At 50.8% G+C, this 10,973-nt stretch overlaps 1 protein-coding gene across 1 annotated transcript; it reads right to left on the reverse strand.

The window, feature by feature from the left end:
• Positions 1 to 337: 337 nt before the first annotated feature.
• On the reverse strand, positions 338 to 7,078 carry LOC141476247 (keratin, type II cytoskeletal 5-like). Its single transcript, XM_074164882.1, has 9 exons — positions 6,491 to 7,078; positions 5,670 to 5,884; positions 3,714 to 3,774; positions 3,119 to 3,214; positions 2,656 to 2,820; positions 1,966 to 2,091; positions 1,151 to 1,371; positions 750 to 784; positions 338 to 654 (listed from the first exon to the last, which is right to left on the reverse strand). The coding sequence occupies exons 1-9, from the start codon at positions 7,076 to 7,078 to the stop codon at positions 338 to 340; spliced, it is 1,824 nt and encodes a 607-aa protein (XP_074020983.1).
• Positions 7,079 to 10,973: the final 3,895 nt, after the last annotated feature.

A 10,973-nucleotide genomic window follows, 5' to 3' on the forward strand; every position in this document is an offset into this window, starting at 1 on the left:
AGCACGGCTGTCCCCGTTCAACAAAGTGCTCCCATTTGACTTTAGATGCATGACTCCTGGGGGAGAACAAGGGAAGAACGAGGACCGTGCTGAAAGGGCCACCACGGGGATCCAAAGGGCTCTCCAAAGCCCTGTCGATGACCTGTTACAACCTATGCTTTAGCCAAAGGTGCTCCAGATACTCGCGGTGGGGTCCTGGTCTCCCCCCGCTGCCCCAAAGGTGGAGGGTGAAGGACGGAGGAAGGAGAGGCTCTAGCGCAGCTATTTACACCATTGATTTCGTAGGGCAGCACTTGCTTTTTCGGAAGGCAGGGAACACGCCGTCATCCTTGCATCCTTATCTGATGGTCTTTTTGCTGGTGGTGGTCTTGGAAACGATCCTCATGCTGCCTCCCGTGCTGCTGCTGACCCCTCGGCTGCTCCCGGAGCTGAAGGTGCTGCCTCCGCCGTAGCTGAGCCCCCCGCCGAAGCCTCCGCTGCCTCCTCCGAAGCCTCCGCTGCCTCCTCCGAAGCAGCCACCACTGCTGCTGCTCATGCTGTAGCCGCCACCACCGCCTCCCATGCCGAGACCGCCGCCTCCCATGCCGAGACCTCCGCCCATGCCCAGGCAGCTCCCGCCGCCGTAGCCCATCCCGCTGGAGCTGCTGACCACGGCTATGGGGAGACAACAGCAAACACCTGCTGTAGGGTCCTGCCCGAGGTGGGGGGACCGGCACCACCAGGGTGGAAGGTGGGGGGGAGATACTTACAGACGCTCACGGCTCCGACGCCCTCTCCGGCGAGTCTGTTGGGAAGGGGGAAAGTAAGTAATAATGGCAAAGGACAGAAAAGATGCAACATGAGCCACTGGGACCATCTAATTAGACTTTTGTGGCCTTCAGGAGGGACTATCTGCTGGTGGGGTGTGTCTGCATCACAGGTGAAAGGTGGTATTGCTCATTTTTCATAGTGCACCAGGTTCAAGAGCTGGAGAAACTCATCTTTTCCTAGAAAGCTTATAATTTAAAGTATTCCTCTTGCTGCCCTTGTTTGCTCTTTTACATCTTTACCAGCTGGGTCCTCCAGCCCGCTGAGGTGAGCTCTTTGAGCCCAAGGAGATGTGCCCTGCTCTGAAGAGCAGCACCCAACAGGTCCGTGTGCTTGTCCTCACCTGCTCTCCTCGCCCTCCAGCAGCTTCCTGTAGGTCGCAATCTCGATGTCCAGGGCCAGCTTGACGTTCATCAGCTCCTGGTACTCGCGGAGCTGCCGGGCCAGGTCAGCCTTGGCCTTCTGCAGAGCATCTTCCAGCTCAGACAGTTTGGCTTTGGCATCTTTGAGGGCCATCTCTCCACGCTCCTCTGCCTCGGCGATGGCAGCTTGGAGGTTGGCACACTGAAAACAAGGGAAACAGGTAGTTGTTTAAGTTGAGCTACCCCAAACTGCTCTCTGGAGTATTGCTATGGTATTTTAGATACTGGCTGGTGGCTCTCAGCATGGCACTGAGAGCTCCTGATGGGCCATTGGGAAGGTGCCATGGGGTGGGCAACTGGGGAGCTGCAGCTATAATCCATTTAGAGACATGGTTTAGTGATGGTTTTTATCAGAGTTAGGTTGATGGTTGGACTACATGATCTTAAAGGTCCCTTCCAACCTAGACAATTCTATGATTCTATGATCCTATGATCCTGTCCCCCAAGAAAAGGAGAGACATCTACATCTTTCTGTTTTGCCACCCACCTTTGTTGAGGGTGGCTTAGTAGCTCACAACTTGCTTCCCCAGCAAGAAGGGGGGCTGTCACAGCACACCCTCGCACTGAGAGAGCTTCTCTGGTGGGCAGAGTCAGAGGTGACTGTGCCCTCTTTCATGCAGGGGGGAAAGCCTGGTCTTCCAGCCCTGCTTAAGTGCCAGGAGCTGGCTCTTTGTGCCATGCCTGGCCACTGTCACCTCCCGCTTGTCCCCCACCATGGAGAAGCACCCCCTCCTACCTGTTTCTTCACGCTCTCAATCTCGTTGCGCAGCCTCTGCACCATCCGGTTGATCTCCGAAATTTCTATCTTGGTGTTGCGCAGGTCGTCCCCGTGGCGGCCAGCGGAGACCTGGAGCTCCTCATACTGATGTGGAGAAAGGAGGAGAGCGCTGGTTAGATACTACGGGGCTCAGGGAAGGGCAAGGGGACTTCGGGGCACAAAGTGCAGGTCTGGGTGCAGGTTAAGGTGCGGGGGACAACATTCCTCTGAGCAACCTGCCCGTGGGATAACAGCATTTGCCCTTAATTATTAATATATGCCAAGAAGGCAACTATTGCATTGCGCAGAGCACCTCTGGGTTGTCACCTATTATTAAGAACCTGGAAGAGAAAGGAGAGTGCTCTTTGTTTAAGGCCAGATCTAGCAGGCACTCTTTGTGAGCCTGGGGTCAAGGCTCTTAAAGCACTTAAGCATCTTCTCCCTTGGTTTCATCGTGAGGAACATAAGGCTGGTCAAGCGTAGTGGTCCACAAGCCCATGGTGGGGATCTGTACGCAAGAGCCTATTGCAACATGCACAGAAAGATAAATTCATCTCTGGTGCAATGGATCCTTCCATTCTGGATCTTTCCTCCTCTAGTCCTGCCCCCCATCAGCCAGTGTGATGCCCCATGAGTCGCCGAAATCAGTCTGTCCTTCTGGTTACCCACCTTGTTTTGGTACCAAGCCTCGGCCTCCGCCCGGCTGCGGTTGGCGATGTCCTCGTACTGCGCTTTGACCTCAGCGATGATGCTGTTGAGGTCCAAGTTACGGTTGTTGTCCATGGACAGGACCACGGAGGTGTCGGATACTTGCTGCTGCATCTGGGACAACTCCTGCAGAAGATGCAAAAAAAATTGAGTTGATGGTCTGGCATCTGGGGTGGAAATCATGAGACAAGAGGTGCCTTGGGTGCCCTTTCTGCCAAGCCATTTACTCGTATTTTCCCCTGCTCTTTTTCTACCTTTCTACCCTTTTCTATCTTCTGCCTGCATTATGATATTAAAAAGACAGTGACCACCTTCTCTTTCAACGTGCACAGCACTGAGCATGGTGGCTGGAGCTCCTGGGCATGGAGAGCTGTACGGAAAGGAGCTGTGGGGGACGCTATCGCCGGGACAACTGACTACTTACCGCTTCGTAGAGAGCTCTCAGGAAGTTGATTTCATCTGCCAGTGCATCTGCTTTGGCCTGCAGCTCCACCTTGTTCATATAAGCACCATCCACATCCTAAAGAAAAGAAAGCCAAAGACTTGTGATGAAACCACAGACCAAAAGGGGCTTCTGGACACCAGGGGGACCATCACTCTTCTTCCAGGTCTGTTATTCTTTAGGCTTGGTTTCATATTGCTATGATCAAGGGGGTTTGGGGTTTTTTAATGTAATGTTCGACATTTTTTGTGAGCCAAACCCAGGTTCTTGGGCAGAAGGTGAAGCTCTGACTCCCGGGGGTGTGACCCGAGACAGTTGAACTGAGCCACAAGAGGCCAGATGACCTGCAACTGCCACCAGAGGAGGTATCTGCTGGAGGGGAGCTCCATTGGATGGAGAAGGTCATGCCCATTCGTGGCCTCAGGAGGACGCAGCCCATACCTACTCCTAGACATGCCCGAATTGCAGCCTGACCCAGCGATGGGGTTGGAAAACCCCAGCTCCCATCAGCTTTGCTTGGACTGGGTGCCTGCCAAGTTAATTTTGTTGCCTGTCCCATAACTCCCAGTTCACTCACCTTCTTGAGCACCACAAACTCGTTCTCTGCACCGGTGCGCCGGTTGATCTCATCTTCGTATCTGTTGGGATAAACGAGTGGGAGGGTTTGGGTGGGAACGAAGAGCAAAGGCAGCACGGTAAGCAGAGATGGGGCCACTCCAGCCCCAAGCCATCACTTGTGGGTCACAGGTATGTCCCTTACTCCCACCTCTTCACAGTCCAGAGCAGACGCAGAGAAAATGATTCCTCACCCTGAACCCACAAGACCCCATGGGGTGAGTAATCCCAGCTAAAATTAATGGATTTTAATCACTGCCCTGAAAAGTCAAGCTCACAAGGGATCAGAGCCCATTTTAGTAGGAAGCAGGAGCAGAAAATCTTGGTGACCTTTGTCCAAAGAAAAATTCCACAAAAGGCTTTCAGCAAAGCTGCACTGCAATTCCTACAAACATATAATGATGTAACAATTTGATATTTGATATTATAATAATGCTAACGGCTTCTGAACAACCCGCTGCAGCATTTAATTAAAAAGAAAAAAAAAGGTCTGTGAATCTTCAGCCCTCATTGTGCAAGAGCAGATCATTGCGCCTCAGACTATGTTTCTGTGGAACTTTTTATGGCTCTGAGCAACATCCTCTCATCAGATAATCAGGGCAGGGCTTCGCTAGAAAGTAGACAAAACATGTAGGCTCTTGAGGCAAAGACCTGGATCTTGGAGGCAGGTTCATGCCAGTCCAATATTGGCAGCAACGTCCCCGCAGACGGATCTCCGAGCGGGCACAGAAAGAAGTGGAAATTAGCCAGTGGACTGGGAACCATCTCTAAACCGACTCTAAACTTGAAAAAAAAAAAAAAGGCATTCTCTTTCTGAGGCAGTCGCTCCAAAATCCAAAATCCAGACAATATCGTTCACCATTTTTGACCTAATCAGTATTTCTAAGAGCCTACAATACGTATCAGGAGCTGAAATGCACCCAAATACCAAACACCAGAAGCTGTGTCTGTCCATCCCGTCAGCTCTAAGGGCTGTCTCCCTGTCCTTCCCTCCCAAAAAAAAAACCCCAAACCTGTCTCTTCACATGCTTAACTCTCTAATAGAAACGTATTTCAGGCCTCCGGGGTGTTTTTCTCAAATTTGCATTTGGCCAGATCTGGTTGAATAAGGGAAAGATTGATCTCACCAGACTTTGGCCAACTGAAAACGAACGGCCTTGCCCTAAAAATTCCATCGAAATGTCCCTTATTGTCATCAGACGCCAACCGGCGTGTCCTTAGATCGATTCCTCCCACCTACTCTGGACACCCCATCTCTGGTGGGGGTTAATTCCCTCCCTGGGGAAGGCGGTTTCTTTGAGGAGGGTCAGCGAGAGGAGCTGAGCATCTCTCACGGCTCAGCGCTGGGCCAGGGCGAGCAGAGGTGCGTTGCCCAGAGCCCTCTGGAAGGGCCAGGATCTCCTTTGCAAAAAGGGAAACGGGGGATTTTGGGGAGCTGGCAGGTTATCGCTGGGTTTCATTCCCTTTTTGCATGTCCATTATAATCATCACAGGTTTTTCCTGTCCCCAGGTGTGTTATTGTGGGAGACTCATGGGATCAGACCATCGCCTCCGTTACAGCATGAATTCTGACCCTGCGCATAAGAACCCTGACATAACCAGAGGTAATTCTGGGACTAAATTTTGCTTTTACTCATTTTACAAACTGGATGAGGAACCCAGTGCCAACACCAGCTGTGGACCATCCAGCATGAACCCCCTGCCCTGATTTATAGGCTGCCCAGGGAGGTGGTGGAGTCTCCTTCTCTGGAGACATTCAAAACCCACCTGGACAAGTTCCTGTGCAACCTGCTCTGGGTGGACCTGCTTTGGCAGGGGGGTTGGACTAGATGATCTCCAGAGGTCCCTTCCAACCCCATGTGATTCTGTGATTTTCCCCCTCCGTTAATCACCCACACTGTGGCTCACAGTTTCTTACTTGTTCTTGAAGTCCTCCACCATGTCCTGCATGTTCCTCAGTTCAGAGTCCAAACGTCCCCTCTCTCCCATGAGACTGTCCAGCTGCCTCCTGAGGTTGTTGATGTAGGCTTCGAAGAGGGGATCCAGGGACTTCCTGGTGACAGTGTGCCCTTGCTCTTGCAGGAGGCTCCACTTGGTCTCCAGCACTTTGTTCTGCTGTTCCAAAAAGCGCACCTGGGGAAGGAACACAGACCAGCACGTGCTGAAGCCCATGCGAACGATGCACAAGAAACCAGGAAAAGGAGAGATCACTCAACACAGAGAGAAGAGTTCAAGAGACACTGAGAAGATGGGGGGGGGAATTATCAGGATCTTCCTAATTTAGGGCACCAGATTCTCAAAAGTATCAAAAGCAGTGGAGATGTTAAGTGAGATTTTTTCAAGCGCCATTAAGCATGCCCCACACCTGTATTTGCAATTTTAGGTGTTTCTGCCCCTCTACTAGATGCTCAGCCCACCTTACTGGGTTAAACTGGTGTTATCCCATTGAGTTGTGCAGGGCTTTGCCGTTTCACAACCAGTAGAAGGCCCATCCAGCCCCCAGGATGTTTCTTACAGGGAGGAGGGGGATTTAATTTTTTAATAAAATAAGGCACTGAAAAAAAAATTATCCTTTCAAAGAGGCAACATAAGACAGTTAGTTTTCAGCCAAACCCACACCGTTTGTCAGCTGGGATTAGTTCAGACAAGCCCCTAGATCCAAAGGAAGGTTCTTCCTGTTGTTCTTTCCCGAGGCGGCTGCAAACAAGCGTGGCTTGATGTTTAAGACCAAATTCTCACCTTGTCGATGAAGGAGGCAAATTTATTGTTGAGGGTCTTGATTTGCTCCCGCTCCTGTGTTCGCACCTTCTGGATTTCAGGGTCGATGTCCAGCTTGAGGGGTGCCAGGAGGCTCTGGTTGACAGTCACTTCGTGGATGCCACCAGGTGGGCAAACAGGGAACCCAGGGCCACCTCGACCACCAAATCCAGGACCTCCCAGCCCAAATCCGCTGCCCAGCCCATAGCCACCACCACCACCACCAGCTCCTCCTAAGCCAAAACCAGCGCCTGCTCCACCACTATAGCCAAGACCAAAGCCAGCTCCTCCACCAAAGCCATATCCACCAGCGGCTCCGCTCCGTAGACCTCCACCGACTGAGCTGTAGGAAATTCTTTTGCTTCCACCTAGGTTATAGAGACTTCTGCTGCCGAAGCCACCACCAGCTCCGAAGCCTCCTCCACCTCCGGCTCTTCCTCCTCCAACTCTGGAGACGGAGACGGAGCTGAAACTGCTTCTGGTACCACTGCCACCTCCTACGATAGCAGAGCCTGAGCTAAAGCCCCTCATGCCCCCTCCGGTAGATGATCTGAAAGAGATCCGACTCATGGTGGCTTGTTCAAATGGAAATGCAAAGAGCAGGAGAGAGGGGGGGCGGAAAATTAGGCTGGTGAATAAAAGCTGCGCGGCAGGAAAAGAGCAGAGGGCAACGGAGACAGAAACCCCTGTGATGGGAGAGCTTGGGAGCCTCCTCTTTTATCTGCTTGGAAAACTTGGCACGGGAATTCAGAACTTGACGTGCCTTGCAGCAACTTGCCTTGTCAAACACACCTAGGCTACGGCGAGGCGCTGAAAAATGCATTGTTTGCAGGCAAGAAAGTAACGGAGTGAGGGAGCTCCCCCCTCCCACCCCACCCCCCCAGACCTCTTACCAAAGCCTAACGCTCTGAGTCACGAAATTAGAATTGAATGGGATGAGGCGCTGAGGGCTGCGCTCAGGAGCAGGACACAACACGACTCTTCCCGGGACCCTGGGAGCTGCTTTTCCTTATGGCGAGCCAAGGGAAAGTTGCCTTGAATAAAATTCCTTGCGCTGAAGCCTTTCCAGGCTGAGTTTAGGCTTTAACACATCACAGAGCAAAGGGGACAGCATAAATAGGGGCTTTTTTTTTCCACGGCTTCCAGCTTTGGGACCGGACACACATGTCGTGTCATTGCCTTGGGAAAGCTGGGAGCTGAAGGTGGTTTTATTTGTCAGCTTCTATTTATTTGTTGATTTCTTTTGGAAAAGAAAGGGATCTAGGGGATCTAGGTAGGGGATCACAGGCTAGGGGATCACAGGCTTGCAGAGATGAGTTGCCTGGAGGTTGTCTCGTGGTAGGATTTTCTGGGATCTTACCGAAAAAAAATTGTCTCCCTCATTGCAGGGGAAACTGAGAAATTTGTGATCATGGCTTTCAAAGACAGCAAGTAAATCCCTTTTCCCAAATAAATTCAAATTACATTAAATAGTACTATGAGACTTATAAAATAGTTATTAAAAAGATGCTTGAAACGATTGCTCTTCTTTTGAATCTCCTTGTCAGGCTCAGGGTTCAAAAGCTCCCTGTGAAGTGGTATTTTTATCGCTTTTTTTCTGCCCCCCCCTATATTTAACCAACAGATTCCACATCACTCCTGGCTCTCTGAGACCTTGTGTGGAGGGGAATTCACCCGCTTTTCTTCCAGCTCCCTCCCACCCACTCCTTCATCCTGATGAGATCATTCCCTTGAAAATTTTTTTTTCCTAAAATAGCCTTTTCCCCTGGATCTTGGGCTCTTGGGTGAACCCCCACCCAGGAGCTTCCATCCCCACACTGAGGTTGGGTCGTGTTTTGGGAGGCTGTGAAGGCAGGGGAGGTGGGGACCTCTTCTCTTGGGTCCCCCAAGAGCTGGACACAGGGTGCAAGAGAAGAAATCCCCTCTCCCCCACCCAAACCAGGTCTGCAAACTGCATTCTGCATCCTCGTGCCCTCCATGGTCATGTTCTACATCAGATAAAATAATAGCACAAAAAGGCAGAGAGATGAAACCCCAAGTGGCTGAACCCAAAAAAGCTTCTTGAAATGGGCTACGTGAGCAATAAGTGCAGGAACTTCATCCAAATAGAGCGGCTTAAGGGTATCTGCTGCATCTCGTAGCTTGTTCCTGTTGATGCCTTTCCAACCCCTGTTTTCTCCGTCTGGGAACTTGAAAGAACCTGAGCACAAGGGGGTTTTTTGGTTTGTTTTGTGTTGGGGGTTTTTGTGTGGGTTTTTTCTTTTTCTTTTTTTTTTTTTCCCCCTCGTTGCAATCAGAAAAAGCCAGCTCTCCCAACTGTCATCTCCTGTCGCTGCTCATTGCCAACAGTGTGAATCACCAGCGCCTGCGGCGCCTTCGGGAAGCCGATCCTTGGATCTCCCTCCTGCTGGAAGGGAGAGAGGGCTGGGCGGTAGCAAGGGGGTGCTCTCACCTTGGGAGTGGAGACATGGGAACCTGCTGGGTGCTGGAAACACCGAGTTTCGCAGGAAAAACTGCACCCACGCTCCCCTCTCCAGGAGCAACATGTGCCCATTTCACAGATGATGCGCAGGGGCAAGTAACCTCGCTAACAGCACCGCTGGGGTCATGCTGATATTGAAAATAAATAAATTCTGTTAAAAACGTGGCAGATGTATGGAAATTTGCTCCGAAGCCTGCAGATGTAAATTGGCTCATGAGTGCCTGGTCCTGAGGAGGGGGGTGGGGGCGGGCAGGGAGCCTGTCTTTGACTTCCAAAGAGCTATGCAAAGTCACACCTGGGAACCGGAGCACAGGGCTGAGGATGGTTTAATTAAAGCGAAGCGAAAAGGATTCCCGTGGAAGGCAGTCATTACCTCCCTGGCTCTTCTAGGAAAGCCTGTTGCTGCAGACGATGGTAATTAAGCGGAATATTACAAAGGGTTTGGAAGCGTAAAAGCGAATGCTAGTTTAGGCACCAAAACAAGGAAAATTGGTGCAGAATCTCTCAGCCCCACACGTTGCCCTTGGCTCCTGTCACCGCTCAGGGCTGTGTCTGCCCCCTCGGATGATGGGGGGGTTTGGGGTTTTCCAGAGGGGACAGGGTTTGGGAGGCAGGGTTTGGGGGGGGGGGCAGGGGTGCCCAGGAACGGGCGGTTGGTTGCCCAGGAGCACCGATGCTGGACTTTTTGGTGGTTTTTTTTTTTTTTTTCCCAAAGACATTCAAACCTTTAAGGTTAGTTAAGGTTAGGTGGTCATTAGCTGCATTAACTCCTCGCACCCCAGCTGGGTAACTCGGCGTTCACACGGGCAGAAACAGAGGTGACTCAGGGTTTATTTTTTAACCTTCACTCATTTTTGGCCTCTCTCTCTCTCTCTGCAGCATCCTCCGAGACAGCTGGAGACGAGGGGTTTGTCCCCAGACTTTGGTCCTCTGATTATTTTCCCAGCCGAAGTGGGGGGGTCGGATGCTCCAGTCTCTCGGTGCCTCCGAGTCCCAGCCCAGGAGGTCAGAGGAGAGCAGAAGCGTCTGCCTCTTTGAAATGCAATAAGGTGTGAGTGTTTGTCTGGGTTGGGTTCCACCCTCCCCCCCTGCCTTTTTTTGTATTTATTCTCCTTTTGCAATCATGGCTGACCAAAATCCCTGCATCCCGGGGTGAGTTGTGCCGAAACCCAGCCTCGGTCTAGATCACCCTGATAAAATCCTCCCCCAGAGCTCTGGGTTGGCTACGTCTTTTTAAGAAATTAAATTAAATTTGGGGGTTTTGCCCAAACTAGCAGAGCTGTGCAACTCCCTCCCGTCCATGGAAAAAAAGGCTTTTCAATTAACCTCAATCATATATTAAGAAATGAACAGGGATTAATTTTTTTGTCACTTTATGCATAAACCCTCACCTTCCTCCTCCTCCTCTTTTCTCCGATTCTTCAATTTGCTTTGGCTTTTCATTATAATTTTATCAGAATTTTGAAACTTTTCTCCCAAAGTAAAGCAAAAACTCCTCCCTCTGCCCCACCCCCCACACCCCGAAGGTTGGGAATATTTCGTGCTTCTGGTTCTGGTTTAGAAAAAAAAGATGTAGGAACAAATAAATTACAATCCGGTTTTATTCGACAGGTTCCAAAAAAATAGAGAGAGGAAGGAAAATGCAGCGTTGTATCACTGTCATTGAAGTATAAAAAGCTGCGGTTTTTCTTTTTTAATGGGACTTTCACAAAAATAAAAAGACGTGGTGGAAGGCCAGAGGGGTAAATTCCATCAGAAAGGGGAAAGTAGGTTTTGGGGCACTTTGGGCCTTTGGGCTCCTGCTCCTGGTTGCCCTGTTTCCCACATGCTGGGCTGAAATCTGACGGCGCTTTTCAGTTGACCAAATATCTGTCTTTTGGCAGAGAAACCCCCACCTCGTGGAGATACTGAAACATCCCCAGGAACGGTGTGGACAGGGCCCTTTCAGGCAGTTTTTTAAGTGTAGTTTTCACCATTTCATAG

This window comes from Numenius arquata, chromosome 29, assembly GCF_964106895.1.
Source record: "Numenius arquata chromosome 29, bNumArq3.hap1.1, whole genome shotgun sequence".
Taxonomy (NCBI): domain Eukaryota; kingdom Metazoa; phylum Chordata; class Aves; order Charadriiformes; family Scolopacidae; genus Numenius; species Numenius arquata.

Excerpts from the sequence above, each read along its gene's own strand:
- LOC141476247 (XM_074164882.1), bottom strand. The coding sequence starts at position 7,078 with ATGAGTCGGATCTCTTTCAGATCATCTACCGGAGGGGGCATGAGGGGC. Across the intron at positions 3,775-5,669 it reads GTGGAGGACTTCAAGAACAA|ATACGAAGATGAGATCAACC; the intron begins GTAAGAAACTGT and ends TTATCCCAACAG. Across the intron at positions 2,092-2,655 it reads AGGCTTGGTACCAAAACAAG|TATGAGGAGCTCCAGGTCTC; the intron begins GTGGGTAACCAG and ends TCTCCACATCAG.